The 20,961-nt window shown below is 32.7% G+C and overlaps 1 protein-coding gene across 3 annotated transcripts in view; it reads left to right on the forward strand.

The window, feature by feature from the left end:
- The window catches only part of PLOD2 (procollagen-lysine,2-oxoglutarate 5-dioxygenase 2), a 119,428-nt gene that overhangs the window by 88,626 nt on the left and 9,841 nt on the right, over positions 1-20,961 (forward strand). For 2 of the 3 annotated variants that reach the window (XM_031957802.1, XM_012546500.3), the window contains exons 10-14: positions 2,003-2,124; positions 4,129-4,233; positions 9,855-9,980; positions 16,298-16,439; positions 18,853-18,915. In XM_031957802.1, the coding sequence (XP_031813662.1) occupies positions 2,003-2,124; positions 4,129-4,233; positions 9,855-9,980; positions 16,298-16,439; positions 18,853-18,915 (558 nt within the window). The remainder of the gene's footprint in view (positions 1-2,002; positions 2,125-4,128; positions 4,234-9,854; positions 9,981-16,297; positions 16,440-18,852; positions 18,916-20,961) is intronic. The other variant, XM_023500755.2, reaches the window with a different exon arrangement.

Below are 20,961 nucleotides of genomic sequence, written 5' to 3' on the forward strand. Positions count from 1 at the left end.
TTTTTTTTCATTTTGCTAAGACAAAGATTAAATAATAATATAATAAACATTTGTAAATCTATGATGGACATGGATAGGAAGGACTTGAATTATATCAATAGACTTCTAGAGAAACAAAATTAAGGAAGACTCCTAACGTTTGAAAAAGAATTTCAGGATACAAGGATTAGTAAACTTTTGAAACTTATATTCAGATTGTGGTACAGCCTGGGAAAGGATTCATTAATTAGTACATTTTTACAAGTGATACACCAATTTATGAGTTTAGAAGAGTCTTGGGATACTAACTTTAACATTTCTATTGACATAACTGAAAGAAAACATCCTCTTTCTAAAAGGTTTCTTAGTGTCCTTCACAGAGACAGGATTCTTGATGGAAGGAGCCATTAACATAGCCTAATGTGGCATTTATTATATTTTAAAATTTTATCTTCCTCTGTCTACAAGCTGGATAAAAATATAGCCTATATGATTGCATCTCTTCAGGAAATACAAAGGAAATGAACTATAAATGATTTAAAAAAATATTTGGGATGCACTTATTACAAAACAAATGTCCATTTTCACATGACTGAGTTAGTTTAAAAAAATTTTTTGGAGTATACATTTAATAGCTTTCACATTGCAATAAAACTGATAATAATTGGCCACTAACATGGTTGGTAATATATCACATTACAAATAATATTTGTGTTTGTCATCAAAGTATTAATGATAAAATATATTTTCAAATGGTGGTTACTAGTAGAAAAAAAACTAATAGTATTGCCTCACAGTATGATGAGGATAATGATATTATACTTATTTTTTATTTTCAACTTCTTAGACATTTTGTAGTATGCTTCTAGAATGTGTTCTAGAATGCACTTTGATGGCATTTCCCTCTTTTTACTTACTAAGCTCATGATATAAAAATATTTTTTTAGACTCTGCATAATTCTTTATTTGTATCATTTGTGTATTTTTCATGTTTCATTTTAGTCATTACCTGTATTCTCATAGGCTGTATCTGTAGAATACAAGATCTGACAGCATCTACAAAACTGCAAAGGTCTTGACAGACTGTATAGCTGTATCAGCATATACACTTACATAGGATGAATTGCAATAGTTATTAACTAACATTTATATAGTGCTTTATATATTATATTATATGATAGAGCTAACATTTATATAGTGCTTTACGTTTGGAAAAGCACTTTATAAATGCCTGCACAAACAAGGTTAAGAAAAAAAGACTACACATATTCATCCCATTACTAGAACAATGGAAGTTTTTTTTTTGTTTTTTTTTAAAATATATTTTTATTATAGCTTTTTATTTACAACATATATGCATGGGTAATTTTTCAGCATTGATAGTTGCAAGACCTTTTGTTCCAACTTTCCCCTCCTTTCCCCCACCCCTTCCCCCAGATGGCAGGTTGATCAATACATGTTAAATATCTTAGAGTATAAGTTAAATACAATGTATGTATACATATCCATACAGTTATTTTGCTGTACAAAAAGAATTGGATTTTGAAATATTGTACAATTAGCCTGTGAAGGAAATAAAAAATGCAGACAGACAAAAATAGAGGGATTGGGAATTCTATGTAGTGGTTCATAGTCATCTCCCAGAGTTCTTTCAATGGGTGTAGCTGATTCAATTCATTACTGCTCTATTGAAATTGATTTGGTTCATCTCATTGTTGAAGAGGACCATGTCCATCAGAATTGATCATCATAAAAATGCTTTCTTTTTAAAAATGATACTTAAATGCATACTTCACAGCAAACAATAGTAAAATGCAATATTTACTAAATTAATCTTATTTTGTTATGAAAATCCTTTGCAGAGCAAGGAGTGTTGTGTAAATAGCATTTCAAAACACATTCATTGCCTTTCACCTCTTTTTTGTTACTTTCTCTGATTCTAAATTTTATTAATATGTTGCAGGAGGTCTACCATAAAAGAAACACATAAAATCTAATTCTGAATTTTATTAATATGTTACAGGAGGTCTATCATGAAAAGCACATCAAAGAATTTTGGGAAAAAGCTAAAGATGTGATCAAGAATATAAAAATTGTTGGTCCGGAGGAAAATCTAAGTCAAGCAGAAGCCAGAAATATGGGAATGTATGTTTTCCAATTTTTACAATTTATTTATATAAAAAAGTAAACAAATAACTTTTAAAATGGCCTTTTTAACAGAAATAAGTATTAACAATAATATTCATCCATGGGATTATGGGATTATAGGTTATATTTTAGAAGGCTATGGGTGATGTCCATTTAAGTTTTTTTTTTTAAAAAGGAGGTTAGATTTAATCAATTTAAGCAAGCCATTATTTTTTATTTCCTTTAAGACTCTAAAAATAAATGTGTAGATTTGAATGAGCAATAGAAAACTCATATGGCAGCAGTTTAATTGCAGCATATAATAGGCAAAAATTATATATTTGCTAACATTAAAAATAAATGTAATTCTACACAGACATAAACATGAAGTAGTACTTCCTTTTTTAACTGATATTCACTTATCCTACAACCTCAATTCTATACATTAAAGCCAACAACCAATCAAAAACACATTTTTTGAGCCAGTACAAGTGCTCAAGGTATCCCAAAGTTAATGTACATGTAATTCAAAGGAAAGCTGCTTTCTATATGTTTACCTTTAAACTTAACATATATTTTTGTACACTTTGTTGCCTTACTTCGTAGCTTTAGCAAAGGACAAATAACAAATGACCATAGAGAGGAAAACAGGAGCAGAAAATATTACAGATACTGGAAGCAGGCTTACCTATAGCCTCTGGAAGAAATACTTGGTAGTCTGATAGCAAGGAAGGAAACTGAAAATTGTAATAAAGTCTATACAAAAACTCTGACTGGAGAATGGGGATCAGTGAGTCTAGTGAGAAATGGTCCTCTCCATTTCAATAAGGTTCTGAAAGCCTCATTTTAAAGTACAAGAATTTTCATTCCTCATGATGGTTCTGAATTGTTATATTCAATATATTCTGTGAGGTGTATTAGAATGATTTTTACATATGAAATTTTTAAATTTTAATAAAAGGTTGGACATTTAAAGCAATAATTATACTTATATTGGGGAAAAAGAAACATCTTAATCTCTCCTTAGGTGGTACTATATATTATGTGAACATAAATAATTTTTGTAAGGGTATAGTTAAAAGCATTTTTGTTCATAAAACAAATCATTCAAAAAGTCATGGAGCAAGCTTTCATTTGTTAGTGTTATATGATTGTGTATTTTAATTACAGTTGGAGTTAAATACAGAACTAAGGTGACATTTTAGCTGAATATGGATGACATAATAACAATAATATTGTTCAGTCATTTCAAGTTCTGCCCAACCCCTTGTGATCCCATTTTGATTTTTCTTGGCAAAGTTACTGGGAAACTGATCAAAAGGGTTAAGTGACTTGCCTAGAGCCACACAATTCCTAAGATGAGTCTCTCTCATTCCAAGTCAAGCACTCTATTACTATGCTACCTAGCTGCCTCATCAACAATAATATCTAGCAGTAATATTTTAATGACAGAGAGAGAAAGAGAGAGAGAGAGAGAGAGAGAGAGAGAGAGAGATAGAGAGAGAGAGAGATAGAGAGAGAGAGAGAACAGACACACAGCGAAAGATTGAAACAAATTCTTTATCCAGAAATGGTTGTTTGTAATTAGAGCATGGGAATTGTAGCCAGGAAGACACAAATTCCAATCCTGTCTTCAACATTTAAATAATTGTGTAACCTGGGCAGATAACTTAATTACTATGTACCACAGTTTCCTTATCTGTAAAATGGGGATAATAATAGCACTTTCCTCCCAGAGTTGTTGGGAGCTAACATGTTAAGTATCTTCTCATCCTCTAAGCACAATACAAACACTATTATTAAATAATTGTAAAGACAAAGTATATGTCTTCTAAAATCGATAGCAACTATTCTGAAAGTTGACGTTTTCTTTCAGATTTTTGATGGGCAATCTCAATTAACTTAAAATGAACATTTTATGGAAAGCTAATTGCATTTATGAAAATTATGCTAAAACTTGGTTATTTAGAAATGTTAACTGTCCTATAGCAGAACTGATGACAACATTTTTATTTATTTCAGGGATCTGTGTCGTCAAGATGACAAGTGTGATTATTATTTTAGTCTTGATGCTGATGTTGTTCTGACAAATCCAAAGACATTGGAAATATTGATAGAGCAAAACAGGTATTTAGTAAAGTTCACTTCGACCCCTACTCAAAAGATCATCCTCACTGACAATTCTCTTTGAAATTTAAAACCACCATGTGCTTAATCAGTGTATTTGACATTTATCAAATACTATTTTCAAGGTACTACGCCAAATGCTGCAGAGTTAGGTGTAATATTGACAATATTCACAGAGAACTTACAATAATATAATGAGGGATTCATTTACAAATAATTAAAATATGAATATAATAAATTTGAAGAAAGAGTGAACCTACTCAGTTTGTGGAGAGGGTTTTGATATCAGGGGAAACATTATGAAGGAAGTGACATTCTAATTGAAACTTAAAGAAATGCAAGAATTTCAATAAGCAGAGTGATAAAGGATTTCAGTTGTGGGGAATGATCTCTGCATTTAGGCTAAAGAGTACAAAGTGGGATTTGGGAATGTATGAGGTTGGCTAATTGAAATCTTGATATTCCGGTAAGGAATTTATTTAATTTTGGCAAATTGAGAGCCCATGGCTTCTATTTTGAGTATACAGATTCATCTGATGCAGTTATTGTGTCCAAGCTACATTCCCAAACTAGGTTTGACCATGGAAGCAACAAATTAATCAGCAAGCACTTCAATGCCTAATATGTGCCGGGCACTGAGAATACAAAGAAAGTCAACTAATGAAAAAAATCTTGATTGTTATATGTAATCTTGGAATGTAAAGGTTAACAAATCAACCATATTATTGATATGCCTTGACAAATTTGATTATTTGTATTGGGTATTTTATCTGCCTTTGCACAATTTAACCTTATGCAGATTATTAACCATGATTGATAGTGTCCATAATATGCCTTTTTGTTTTTAATAATTTATAGACATTTAGACAATTTATTTTATGTTTATATTGGTAAATATTGAATATGAACTATTTTTTTTTGAAAAGGAAAATAGTCTCTTTTTTATCTTGTTAGTAAGTGGACCATTGCTGAAAATAATAAGTGTAGCCTAATGCCTCACAGAGATCATGTGTTGACCAGTTACTGGTTACATTTGTATTCATGTCATATATAAAGGTATAGCTTGTAGACTTTTGTATGCTCAAATATACTGGTAACTGAAATAAAATTGAATTTGATAGAAGTAAATGTAGTCTTAACAAAATATTCAAAAAATCAATGTCACAAACACCAGATTCAGGAAGAATGGCTAGATAGCCATTCATATGAAAAATATCTGGGATATTTAGTGAACTTCAAATTCAATGAATAAGCAATAATAAAATAGCCAGAAAAAATCCTAATGATATGTTCAGCTATATTAAGAGAAACATTGTGTCAAGATTGAGAGAAACAAAACACCATGGTTAGACTACTTTGATAGTATTGTATATATTTTGGTTTTATATAGGTCATTGATAATATAAATAGCATCTACAGAAGGGCAACCAGGATAGTGAAATGGCTTCAGGATCATGAGAACCACTGGTGTACACAGATTTATAATTTGGAAGAAAGAAAATTGTATGGAATTTAACAGCTATTTTAGTTATTTGAAGGCTGTCATGTGGAAGACAAATTAAATTTGTTTTACTTGGCTTCAGAGGGCCATTGAATGGAAGCTAGAGAAAGACAGATTTAGATTTGATATCAAGAGAACCTTCTTGCAAGATCTGAAATTAGAGCTCTCCAGAAGGAATATGCTACTTTAGGAGACAATCATTTTCTTCTTATAATAAGTCTTCAAAGGAATGATTTTTCCTATGATTTCTTCCAAATCTTAAATTCTGTAAATCTATTAACAAAGCTTTTGGGTGAATGCATCTTTAGAAAGAAGACTGTCACTATTAATTGCTCATTCATTCAAAAATGCATTTAGTACTTAGTATATATAAGACATTGTACTAAGCCCTGAGGGAGATGCAAATTTGAATATAATATGACCTCTATCCTCCACCAGCCATTTTTCATTTTTCAGATGAAAAGTTATCTAGTAATTCCTTCTCTATTTTGTGTCATTTATTCAATAAACATTTAGTTAGTACCTATTATCTGTAAGATATTGTATTATGCACTAAAGATAGATAGGTAGATAGATAATCTGTTAAACACCATGTACTAGGAACTGTTCAACAAGCAGTAAAATCAGTCTTTACCCTTAAGCAGCTAACATTTTAATGAATGGAAGGAGTTTAAGAAAATACATAAATGGGAGTTAGAAATGAGAAGACACAGTATGAGTGGCCACTAAACCGTTGGCCATGGAGTTTTGTGGTGATCTTGACTCCAAGTACATAAGTCCCAAACCGATCTATCAGTGCCACAAGACAAAGGGAGAGGAGATGAAGGAGGAAGAGATGGAGGTTAGAGGATGAACAATCTTACAAATAGGAAATATGAGGCATTTGTAGAAATAAATATAATGCAAAGTACAACTTAATAGCTGTCTAAGAAGTAAAGCAGAATACTATGATAGAAGACTTCATAGAATTTATGGGGTAAATGGCATTTGAATGGCTCTTGAAGTTTGGATAGGATTTCAATGGTAGGAAATAAAATGTGTTACTATAGGACTAAGAATTATAGTCTAGGTAAAGGGAATACATGATCAAAGTTGTAGTACAGAATTTGTTCAGCAAAAAAGTATAGACTGATTGGGCTAAAGCATGAAATAGAGTTAGGGACTGTGAGGCAAAGAAGAAAGAATAGATTGTGGAAAGCTATCACAGACTGGCTAAAAACATGACTGTAATATAATTGCCAACCTGGGAACCACATAAGTTGTTGGAGTATGAAGTTGGCAAATCTGATATTCAGTATTAGGGATCTTTATTGGATAAAGGAAATGATTCTAGGTAAAGATCAGTGAATTAGAAGATCATTGCAAGAATTCAGAATTCCCCAAATAAAACCAAAATAATAGACCCAACATAATGAGAATTTAAACCATATTGATGTCAGCAAACAAAAGAAGAAAGGTGTGTGAAAAATTACAGAATATGAATTGACAGGATTTGTTATCAACTACTTGGAGAGCAAGAGGGGGTTAAAATTATAAATAAGTTAAAATAATAAATACTTCAATAAATATCAGCTCTCATTAATCCAGCATTCAAAACTAATCAGTACATCAGCCATATCCAAAATTATCTGCAGAGTTTCTTCTGGTTTTATTTAATGATAGCTGTTGGTAAAAACTTTGTATGGAATTGTTATTAACTTAGGAAACCCGATTAAAGCAACTAAGTTAATAAAATATATTTTTTTAAAAAAACTTTTAAAAGTTAGTCTTCAATTTATTGGTATCATTATTTTAAAATAATATAAATTATGTTTTATATATAGTTTTTGATCTATAAAATCCCATGATTTTAATGTCTTTATTGTTAAATAAAATAAATTATAATGTGAAGCTTTCTCCCTTTCTGCCCAAACTAATTTGTTCTAATGTTTATTATCTTAACCACTTCTTTTTGGAGAAAGAAAAAAATAGCAAGTTGTCTGTCAACAGAAAAGTCATATTCAAATGCTTCCAGATATTTATTTTTAAAGTTTGAGTAATCTTTTTATTTGATGAAAAGCTGGTTAGTCTAAGAATTGGGAAGTCAAATACTCCTTTACAAAAATGAGTTTTAAATTATAAGGAGTTTTATTCTGCTCTTCAACTAATAACTTTTTTATATTGGAAATATTTCAAAGATATTTACTAAAATGGTTAATGCTTTTTAAATATGTTTAAGAATCAGGTATGATTTTAGAAAACTGAGAATAATTTGCAATTTAGGCGCTGTTCTCTACGATCAGAGATTTGGCTAATTTGGGATTATTCCATTTTAATTCATCTTCAATAAATAAATAAAGTGTAGGTTGCTATTGTCAATTATTACTTCTTATAAACTCAGCTACTTGAAAAATAAAGATTTATATCACTTTCTTTAAAGGGATCTTTGTACTCTTGGCCTTTTACATGCATGACTGAGGAACCCTGGAAATAATTGATCTGGGTTTCCATAAAGGGGTATTTTCTACTCAGCAGAGTTGAAGAGCACCCTGAGCTTAGGTTTATAGGGTCATAATCAGCTTGGGGAAAATACTAATACGAAAGTCATACAAGGTAGTCTCCATTCAGGAACTAGATTTCCAGGTATGGGAGATTTTCCCCTCTTGCGTCATAGCTTTTTCAAACAAGTTGGGATTTCTTCTTCTTTCTTTCATCAAAAGGGTTAAGTGACTTACCCAAGATCACACAGCTAGTAAGTGTCTGAGGCCAGATTCACTGAGTCACTTAACTGTCCCATTCCTCTGCCTTTTTAAGCCTTTTTTGCTTCCATATTGATGGGAAGAGCTTCTTTTTCATATACGTGATATTGTCTGGGGACAATATAGAATTGACATTTCCTTGCCATCATTTTCCCTAGAAGTGGTTTTTATTAAGTAAAGTTAGGATTGTCACTTTTTGCCCCTTGTTATCTGATCTGTGGAAAGATTATAGAGCTTCTCTTATATTTAAGAAATACAGGAGGTTGCTGAATTTAAGTGTTAAGTAGTTTAAATCATTCAAATCTGGAATGCTCGCCCTCTTCATTTCTACATCATCTCTTTAGTTTCTTTCAAGATTCAGATCAAATATCATCTCATGCAGGAGGCTTTTTTCATTCTCCTTCACCCAAATATTAGTGCCTACCCCTCTGTGGTCTTCTCCCATCTATTACAAATATATCTCATCTCTATCTATTTATTTACATATTTTCTCCTTCATCAGAATATAATCTCTTTGAGGGTAGGGACTGTTTTAACCTTTCTTTGAAAACTCAGAACTTTACATACACCTAACACATAATATGGACTTATTAAATGTTTCTTTATTAAGTGACTGACATTTCAAAGAAATGCCAGTATGTGAGTACAGAGTGTTTCTAAGGAATTGAAATCTTAGCTTGGATTAGACTCCTGAGAGTCTACCTAATTATGGTGTAGCAAGAACTCTTAAGTTTTCCAAAACTGTGCCTGTGGAACACAAATCAAGTCAAATGAACATGCGTTTATTAGGTACCTACATAATTAGGCTTTATGTTAAGCTTTTCTATGCATGGACAAATTTCAAGTATGGCCCACTATTGGTCTCCATGGCTAATTCACCTGTAGACGTTTTGCCATCAAGCAACACATTTTGTTGGATGCAGCTGCTTCTGAAAAAAATTCATGAAGACAGAGATGATTTGCAATTGGACTAGTAGAATGTTTATTCGTGTGACATTATTGATCTTTTGACCTACTGAAATAAAAACAGACAAGATAAATGTACATTAATGTACATGAAGCATGAAGTAATAGATATAGTGCTGGATGTGAACCTAGATTGAAATCATAGTTCTGCATTGACTTCTACATATATAATCTTAGGCAAATCGCTTGATCTTTCTGGATCTGTTTCTACTTTTAAAAAAGTGAACATGGATGACCTGGAAGATTCCCTTTTAAATCAGTGGTGACTACCAAGTCATCAAGGACATACCTTTCTACTTTGAGAAGTGATGTCTATATAGAATTACATTATTACAAATATATATAGGTTGGAATTTAAATGTTGTAGTTTTAAAAGAATTAAATGTTACATTAACTTTATTTTTCTTTCTCTCCAGAAAAATCATTGCTCCTCTGGTAACTCGGCATGGAAAGCTATGGTCCAATTTCTGGGGAGCACTAAGTCCTGATGGATATTATGCTCGATCAGAAGATTATGTAGATATTGTCCAAGGAAGCAGAGTGTAAGTTGAATCATTTAATTGTTAATATTAAATGCCAATGTCAAAGTATCTATATATAAGAATTGTTACTATTTAGAAAATGTTTCAAAAATTTTCAAATTTCATGGATAATTGGGCAACTTCTGACCCACTAGGACCTGCTGCTCACCATTGCTGAATATGACCTTTTCATTGATCTTCTTACTGTTGCTATTCAAAATTATTCATGCTTAGAATGTTGTTTGCCAAAAAAAAAAACCAATAAATAGCATATTATTCCTTTGAATAGGCTTCATAAAACTTTCAGACATTGATGGTTGTGGTTTCAGATCAGGGCTTCTTAAACTTTTTCTACTTTTGACCCTTTTTATCCAAAAAAATTTTACGTGACCCCAGGCATATAGTTATATAAAATAAGCATACAAATCAAACATTTACTGGTAATAAATCATAATTGTGCAACTCCAACATTGGGTTAAGAGATACCATATGGGTTTGCAAACTACAGCTTAAGAAGCTGGGTTTCAGTTAATGCATGAAAAGTGCTAAATAACTGCAGAATACTATATAAGAAATCTGTCCAGTTTATTTTTTGAGATTTAGACAAGGATCTAAGGTTGCTTAGGGTTTCTGATAGAAGGTAGTAATAAGCACAGCTAACATGTATATATTGTCTTAGGTTTTGCAAAGCATTTTGCATATATATACATATATATATATATATATATATATATATATACATATACATACACACATTTACACACACGCATACATACACATATTCTTTTGATCCTCAAAACAGTTCTGTAAAATATGATCTACTATTATTCCTCTTTTACATTTGAGGAAATGAAGAAGGCTATGTAATTTGTTTAGGTTCTAAGTGACTAAGCAAGATTTTATCTCAGTTTTTCTTAACTTCAAGTTAAGCCCACTGTCCACTATGCTGGTTCATTAAAAAAACAATAAAACCTCTATATAGAGTGTTATTGGAAATCTGTAAAACAGTTTCCTTAAGCAGATAAATTCCTCATAGTTTAATAGAAGTAGGAACTCAAGCCATTATTCCATTGCTTTAAGGGAATTCCCAGATGAGGGAACTCTTTATGCCAATACAAACTGAAAGCTTTTCTTCAGTTTATACTCTTAGAAAATTGCCCAGAGTTTGAGAGTTGCAGTGACTCCCAGGGTAACATAGCCCATAAGTGTCACCAGTGGAATTTGAAGAAAGGTCTTCCTACTTCCATAACTAACCATCTATTTACCTTGCCAGGCTGCCCATAATATGTATAATGAATAAAAATAATGATGATGATGATGATAATAACAATTTTGAAGACACTAAAGTAGTTTACAGTAGTACAATACAGTAAACAATGATATAAATAAAAATACCTGAAGCTAGTATAAGAAATTATATCCTTATGGTGTAAACATGAGTAACAATGCATTTAAATAGTTTATCAAATTAATTTCCCCATGTGTTTTTCTTCTCAGAAAAATTTACATGTTAACTTTTTTTCTTTTTTTTTAAACTTTGATTTAGTATGAACATATCCATTTGCAGATAAAGAAACAAATGGATAAAATTAAATTAGCTACCTGAATTCTTGCAGTCATTTCAGCCCTGCTTAAAGAGAGAAAAGCTCAAAATTCCACAATTACAAAGAAATTCATACTGCACTTTTTCTTTATATTAGAATAGTTAAAATCATAGGGTCATACATTTAAAGGTCAGTAGCTAGATGTTGGTCCTTGGAGTCAGAAAAACTCATCTTCCTGAGTTCAAACCTGGCTTCAGACACTTACTAGCTGTGTGACCATAAGCAAGTCATTTAAGCCTGTTTGTCTTAATTTCTATAAAATGAGTTGGAGAAGAAAATGGCCAACCAATTCAGCATCTTTGCCAAGAAAACCCCAAATCAGGGTTTTGAAGAATGATGTCACAGAAAATGACTGAACAACAGAAGATTTAAAGTTAGAGGTTATTTTATCCATTGCCCTCATTTTATAGACTAGTAAACTCAGGAAGTCATTGTGAAAATCTCAGGGAATTAAAGATTGCTCAAATTCACACAGATAATAGTGGCAATGCCAGGATTTAAACTCAGGTCTTTTGCCTTTGAATCCAGAGTTCTTTCTCTTGTGTCATGCTTCCCTTTTTACTTAGTGCAGAAAAAAGTATCATTTAAGTATTAAAGTTTAAACTGAAATAAATGTAAGTATTATAAAAAATACTTTAGAAAGCTGTCCCTAGAAAACAGTTTGGTGCCACCAGTGTAACATGAAGATTCTACTGCATTATAATAATATTAAGCATTTTTTTGTTTACATTGGCATTGTTTATATAAGCTGCAGTCTGATGTGAACAGTGGGTAGTAGCAGAGTTGGAAGTTCATAGCTGTAGGAACTTAGAGCAGAGAGTTCAAATTTGCATTTAAATTGTTTTAGGCCCCAGCTGTTTGGTTTGTTTGTTTTTTGTCTTTGTTCTTTGCTGCAGTGACATCAAATTTTTTGAAAAATGACCTTGATATAATTAATGAAAATAATATAATAATAATTCATACCCAAAATCCATATTGGATTATAGTCTTAGCACAACAAAGATATTATGCTGTCAAGTCATCAGTTTTATTAAAAATGAATTATTACATATACTTTTAGTGATTATTTTTCTATATTCATTCATTAGATTTTAAAAGGTGTTTTCTGAAAGCTTTTTTATAATGTAAAAAAAAATTTTTAAACATCAGAACACTAATCTAATGATTTCTTCTGCCATGAACTTTATTGATTTCACTCCTAAGGAGGGCATACTCTGCCCAATTCAGCCATGTTGGAAATGTTGTGACTACAATCTAGGAAACAAATTATTTTGGCTTTCTAGATATATATGGAAAGTCTTAGATCAGCTGGCTGACCCTTAGGGATGATTTTTGAGCATGGCAACTTTTAAAATAAAGATAAATACCAAAATGGTGGTTCTCCAGTCTGTGTGACCTGTTTCCATTGGTCCTCCACAATGTGCAACTCATTTTCATTGTTCTTCCCTTCTTTGGGACTCATTTCTATTGACTCTGCCCCCTGTGTGCCCATTTCCATTGGTCTTCCCTTTCAGGGGTTTTGTTTCCATTGATCCTCCACAATGTAGACCCATTTCTGGCTCTCTATTGATAATAGAAAAATACAGAGAGACAGCTATAAAGAACTAGAAAGCCTTAAGAGGTTAGGATTGACACAGGTGAAGAGAGTATTCATGTCACTGTGATTGAGATTGAAGTTCCCTTTAAGTTTCAAATCACTCTTTCTTTAAGCCTAATCCTTTTATTCAGTCAGAATGTTTATGTCTTTCTTTTTAATAGTGGTATATACCTATAGGTTTAGCTAATGGGGCTAGTAGTGCATAAAACAATATTGGGCAAGGAGGCAATTCTGTACAGTATTGTTAGAATTGGAAAATCTATTCTTTCACAACCAGCATTTGGAGTATAAATCTTTAAAGAACCCTTTCTAGAGACCTGAGAATGGTCCAATCTGGACTAGGAAAGACTTCTTTGATACACTTAACAGACTTTAAGGTTGGGTGTTAGATACCTGAAATCACTGTTATGACCTTGCATATTTGTGGAAGCTATTAGAAAGTATAATTAGAAAGTTTATGTATGTTTGTATTTGTGTGTGTGTGTGTGTGTGTGTGTGTGTGTACATTAATGTATGTGTGACAGAGGGAGAAAGAGAGACAGAAACAGAGAGCTAGAGGTAGAGAAAGACAGAGAGACAGAAGTGGAGAGAGGCACTTGGATATAAAGAGAGAGAGAGGAAGAGAGAGAGAGGAAGAGAGAGAGAGAGAGAGAGAGAGAGAGAGAGAGAGAGAGAGAGAGAGAACGCACGCGTGTGCACTGGAGAAGGCACTTGGGACAAGAAGGAAAGAATCCAGAATATCCTGAAAAAAAGTGGGAAAACAGACTAATCATTTCCTCCCTAGTAATTATGTAATCTCTAAATTATAATCTATCTAGAGACAACTCTCATGAGTGTATACACAGTTTCAAAACAAAATCTTTTGTCAACAGTAGGAAAAGTTCTCTCCATCTCAAAAGAAAAGAAAGCAAAGGAAAAATACAGAAAGCTTTATACTTCAAGTTGCAGAAGGCAGAAGATGAGGGAATACAGCTTGAGCTTGAAACCAACTTGCCCCCTCCCTTTTTCAAAAGGCTGATAGGATGGGGCAACTTTTAACTTGAAGAATATGAACTTGAAGAATTGAAGAACTCGAAGAAAGTTTTGTGGATATTTTGTTTTATGAAATAATGCCTGAAAGATATTATGTTAGCTGTCAGAGCTATAAAAGTGAAAAAAAAAATGACATAGTTCTTGCCCTCAAGAGGCTTATGTCACTTAATTATTTTAAGAAGTAGGGCTTTATATGCACATGTAACCACAAATGTATTTATTATGCTATATATATATATATATATATATATATATATATATATATATATATGAAAATAGAGAGAAAGGCAGCAAGGCAAGGTGACCCAGTGGGTAGAGCTCCAGGCCTAAATTCAGGAAAACATGAGTTCAAATTTGGCCTCAGAAAATTATTCATATATATATATATATGTGTGTGTGTGTGTGTATGTGTACATGTATATATATACACACACATACATATATATATATATATGTATATATATACATATATATATATATATATATGTATATGTTCAAAAGTCATAGAGCCCGATGGCTATAGGATAGATATATTCAAAAGTGAATGTGTAATTCCTTTGGCACAAGAAAGTCCTAATAGGGAAACTATTCCCTAGCACCAATGTAGCCTATAACTTGTATTTTTTTTCTTTCCTATAAATTATTTTTTGCTACTAAGCAATAATTTTCTATTTCTTGCATATTGTTTTCCCCAACTGAATGAAAGAATAAAGTTCCTCTCCCTTCATAACAAATATGCATAGTTAAGCAAAACGAATTCTCACTTCCGTCATGTCTAAAATGGTACCTCATTCTGTATTATAAATTCATCTTTTCTCTGGCAGGAAGTGAGAGATGTTTCCCCTTTAGTCCTTTGAGAGTTTCTATTCATTGAAGTATCAAAGCATTATTTCTTTCAGCTTGGTCTATTTATTCAGTCAGAACATTTTAATGTAGATTATGCCAGTTGTTAGTAATAGATTTAAAAATATTATTGAATAGGGATGCAGTCTAATGGAACAGTATTGTCATTAGAACATACTTTATTAGCAGCCTATATTTAAAGCATATGATATTGAATGTGTGTATTCTTTACAGAAAATGGATTTCCTCTGTAACTTATATTCTTAGAAAGCTGCAGTTTGCTCAGGGTCACATAGCTATTATGTGATGGAGGTAAAAGTCTTAATCCAGATTTGCCCTGGATTGGGGGGTGGGGGGGTTGTATACTGCCTTTTATCCACTCTGCTGAGCTGCTTTTTCATATATACAAATACACATAATCATCATGAAAACTGCAAGTGCTCAGGAACAGTCAGATAGAAAGGTGTGAGAGACCCAAGGAGGTGTATTCACTTCCAGTTGGGAGAAAGTGGAGATTTCATGGAGAAAATGGCATCCAAAATGCATCTCTGGAAAGTGAAACTCTTCCATTCTTGTTCTCCAAGGCATGCATCTTAATCTGGAGGATTTCCTCTTCTTGTTCTTCATTCAAGTGGTCTAAACGTGAGCTAGAAAGGATAGCAGAAGACCATGCAAATTAAATTGTCTATCATCCCAGTTCTAATATTAAGCTGGGCTGAGCCTGTTGCAGAGCATGGCTCATTCCTGCCCATAAAGTGCCTCACATTCTTGCCTAAAAACACACTCTCTTCAATAGAATGGTTCAATGTGCATACTAAGGGATACATGAGTTGTGTTATTTATTTAAGCTGGCAGGCAGGAATTCCAAACTGGATTTTCTCCAAGATGCCTGCAATTGATGGTTTCTTTCTTTCTTTTTTTAACATATCGTAAATTATCAATGAGTATTTTATTGCATCCTTTGGGTGATATGGTGGAAGCAAGGATTGATTCTGAAGTTCAAGAACTAGATTCAAATCTTACCTTCTGAAACCTAAGTGACCTAGAGAACAAATCACAACTTTTCCATGCCTCCTTTTCTTTGTCTATAAATTGAAGGAACTGAAGCAGATGGCTTCTGAAGTTTCTGTTCTGAATCTAGGATTCTAATGACTTCATTTACACATGAAAAGCTTTGAAATTATCAGTGCAAATAGATGAAATACTTCCGGAAATGCTTTACATCAGTGATCTTAAAGAATGTCTCCTGTTTACTTTCATAGAGGGGTATGGAATATCCCATACATGGCTAATGTGTACTTGATTAAAGGGCAGACTCTTCGATCTGAGATGAATGAAAGAAACTATTTTGTCCGTGATAAATTGGACCCTGATATGGCTCTTTGCCGAAATGCAAGGGAAATGGTAAGGTGCAAAATGGCAATTAGCTTAAGCCTTTCTTTCTTTTCTGGTTTGTTGTCATCATGTTTGAATTGTATTGTCTCTCTACTTGTGAGTACTGGCCAATTTTTTTGAAATATCTGTCTAGAGAAATACAGAATGATCTTGCCAAATTATTTTTTAAGGATGACATTTTTCTCTTTCAGTCCCAAAGAGAAAAATAACAGAAATGGGTTGGAGTAATTTATCACTAATAATTATAAGACGGTCAATTCCAAATGATCTAATGCTTGAATTTTTATCTCTGGCCTCTGTGCTTTTGCACAGATTATCCTTATCCCTGGAATACCCTCCCTCCTCATCTTTGCCCCTTATAATTCTCACCCCTTGCCTCAATTTGTCTATTCCTCATGGGTGGCTAGGCTTCTGCCTTGTGAAATTTTCCTGAGTTTATTAAAAAGTGCAAAAAGTATGTCTTCTAGAAGAATGTCAGTTCTCTGAAAGTACTATTTTCTATTTGTCTTTGTATTACTGACACCTAACACAGTGCACTTATACACAGTAAGTATTTAATCGATGCTTACTGCATTAACTTTGAATACCCTATATTTGAACAGACAGCCAAGACCTTGTTACTTACTGGGTAGCCAGTGGCCACCATAATAAGTGTCTTGCCTTGTTATTGTTCAATAGCTGCTGACATCCTCCTCCTTACTGACAGTTTTAAGCAACTGAAAGTTTGCACAGCTCTGTAAACACATCATGTCATTTGATCCTCATAAAAGACAAGTAAAATAAATATTATGCTATATCTCTAATAGTATTATTACTCTGGTTTCTAAAGATGCAGTTGGGGTCAAAAGGAATTGAGTGATTTTTCCCATGAAAACAAAACTGGTGAACTTCAAAATTGGATTCCCAATCTCAGTTTCTCTTAATTCTGAAGCCATCATTCTTTTCTAACCAGAGGTGTCAAATTAATTTCCAATCTGTAAAACTCCCCCATTGACCTTGAGCCAGATTAAAATTTAATTGGAAAATGTTTAAGCAAATAAATGAGACTACAACAGAGATAATGTTGATTTCTCTGTATGTTTTTCTTTTGACTCAATTTGTGGCCTGCCAGGATTTCTTTTGGAGTTTGACATAACTGCAGTACACCAGAATGCGAGCTGTAGGAAAAATCCTCGAGTCTTTTAGTGACAAGCAGTTCCCCTTTGGCTGAATCCCCCAAGCATTTCATTGCCTTTCTTTGGCAAAATGGAGTTGTCTTCATCAACAAATATTTATTGAACAATGGCCATGCTACTGTACTGGCCACTTTCTTGGAGCAGATAAATTTCCAACAATCTCAATTCTTGGTATTCAAATTCAATTGGAATTGACTTGAAATACTTTTGACAAAAAAAATAATAATAATTGAACACCCTACTAAGTAGCTACAAATATAATATGAAAAATTATGTCATACCTAATATAATTTATATTAGGTATGACATAATTTGTCATTATATTTAATATATTTATAATTATATGATATAGTTAATATATATTTTAAGTATCACTTATGAATGTTTAATAATAATTAGAATTTTTTTCAATACTGGGTCTCCCTGAATAACCCAGCCTGGAAATACAGGAGCTATTCCTTATCTGATTGCACTCTGATTGACCTGGGGGGTTGACCTGCTTCATTTTCAACTTGGGCCACTCTTCCTTAGGAAAGACCCCTTTTCACTTCTCTTCAGGGCTTGATGTATTAATTTTGAAGTTAGTGTAGATACCTGATTGGTTAAGATCACTTTAATCTCAGAAGTCCCAAGATGATTACCAACTGGGTATAGTTAATCAGTTATTTATTAAGTACCTACTATGTGGCAAACATTGGCTGGATCCCAAGGAAAATGTAATATAGTAGGTGGCATTTGACTCAGATATTTGGGGAGCCATTTTAGCTTTATCTTAGCTTATAAAACGATTTTTTAAATGTTCAAAAAAGTTGGCAAGTACTTTAAAAAATTTAACCAAGGCATGTGATGTTCTACCATGTTTGTTTTTCATACAAAATCAATTTTGTTATGATATGTATTGAATATTCTTTACTTTAGCAGTTACAATCTTTGCACGACAAGAGCTTGTCTTCAGCTAATCTGACTTCACAGCACCTCACAGAATGGCCTTCTCCTTCATCTTCCATCTGTTTCTTAACCCGTGGCTCAAAACAAAAGCACGAGCTTTGTTATCATACATGAACAGAAACAGGGGCTGGAGTTGCGTCTTTGTCCTGTTGTGAGCTTGGCTTGTTACTGCATGTTGTCCATGTGGGACATTTTAGAATGTTAGCTTTTGATCAAAGGCTATTATTTTCTGTTTATCTAAGAATACCTGAGAGAGAGGATGGCAGGTCAACTTACACGATGCTTCTCCTTCATTTTAGAGTATACAAAGGGAAAAAGACTCCCCTACTCCGGAAACATTCCAAATGCTCAGCCCCCCAAAGGTGTCATTTTATTTTATTATATTTTTAGTTAATGTCAGATATAGCATATTATCTTACAGTAAATTTATTTTTCTATCTTTTTATTTTGTTGATGATATATGTGTGTATATACTTACATATATATACACATATACATATAATTGTGATTTTAGACTATGTTTATTTGGGCTGGGGTGGAGGGCTTGCATTTTGCAGTGAACTGTTATAAAAGTTCAGAAAGTTAATGGAGTGTGGAACTGGTTGTCATGGATACTGGGTTTCCATTAGTGATCCTACATTGATTTGGTATTTATGGGTTAGGAATTCAAATGACTTTGCTCTCACATTTTCACCTTCTGTAAATCATGTTAATAATGTGCTTGCAAATAGTTTTTCCAGAGCATTGCTATTATAACCAACTGTAGTTTGGAACTGGGTATGATATGGTTTCATTTGGTACAGTCTGGTTTTGTTATTGAAAGTTCCACAGTCAGACATGGTGTTCATCATTTATTAATAGGATTGTAGAGTTATCAGAATTGTTTGTATGGCTTAAGTCAAAATGTGGATCTGTTTTTTATTGTTGTTGAAGACTAATTTTCTGAAAACCTATTATTTTAGTGACTGAGAAATGATGAAATAAAATAGGAATAATATTATTTACAAAGAGGCAGAGTTGAGATTGGTTTGTGGGTGTTTCTTAGTTAAGTTTAAGTTAATGTTTTGCGTGTTTGTATGAGAGAGAGAGAGAGTTTCCTATAGATGACAACAGCAAACATGAGCTTGGAAAGACTTTGAGAGAGAAAAGTTAGAGTCCTGGTGTGCTTTAGGCCATGGGGTCATGAAGAAATGAACATGACTGAACAACCACATGCCCATAGAGTCCTATTTTGATAGCTCATCATGATGCAGAGGTGACCTTTAATCCTTAGCACATGTTTTGGGAAGTTTTAGAAAGCTTGAAAGGCTTTTTGTACAGACCCACAGTTGCCTGGGCAGAGGATCACTGCAGCTATATTCAAGGAGTTTCATCAGTAGTAGGTGAAAGGATTGAGAGTTGAATACAGCTTAACATATTTACCATTATGATGTTATTTTAATATTTTTTTCAGTCTTAAAATTGTCTTTGAAAATCTTGGTTTCTCCCCCTGTGGGGAGAAGACAATAACAACAACAACAAAATCAAAAACAAACAATAAAAACCAAACTGTACATGATTCTGGGACAGGTGCAGGATGGAGATGTGGGAGAAATGCAATATCCAGAAATAATTAGAAAACTATGTTTCCAAATTTCTTTAAGAAACTGAAAAAATAGGTATTCAAAAACCATTTCCTTTAGAAACACATTTGCTTTATAGTTGATATTCTATGTGGTAGCCTTCTTCTAACGTGATTATCTCTATGTATATGTTGGTGACACAGTCAACTCTTGATTATTTGTAGTCTGATGAGCAACTTTGTCTTCTTTGCTTAATATCATATTTATAATTGGACCCTCCCCCCAAAAAAGGAAGAAAAAACCTAATTTAAATCATTCCCTTCTGATATTCTTTGAAACTAAAAGAATTAGGGAATTAATCTATTATATCAGAGATCTGACTAAAATTAGATTGGGAAAACATGGATGAGTTACATTTGTTGATACGGTTCTACTAGCTATGTCTTATTAAATATATACTCAAGAGTTGATTATTGATTATTATCTGCATAATTTGAGGATCTGACTTTTTCTTTAATTACTTGTAGCGGCAGCCTGCTTTTGTAGGTGTCTAACAACAAAATGTAGTGCTGTAAATTGTATTTATTTAATGCTTTTCCTTTTTACACAGAATTTGTCCTTTTTGAAAGAGAATGGAAACAAAAGATACAAGAAGTGTTTTTGCCTTTGATTTCTTATTATGTAACTTTTTAAAAGTGATAAATACTGAACCTGTGATTTCATTGGTTGAGGGAATTCCTTCGTAAGGAAACTTCCTCTACCAATGCAGATCAGCACCTTTGATATAATTTATCATCTTTGAGAGTTATTGTCACAGACTTTTGTGACTTACACAAAACCAGGAGG

The sequence above is a fragment of the Sarcophilus harrisii genome, chromosome 3 (assembly GCF_902635505.1).
Source record: "Sarcophilus harrisii chromosome 3, mSarHar1.11, whole genome shotgun sequence".
Lineage (NCBI taxonomy): Eukaryota > Metazoa > Chordata > Mammalia > Dasyuromorphia > Dasyuridae > Sarcophilus > Sarcophilus harrisii.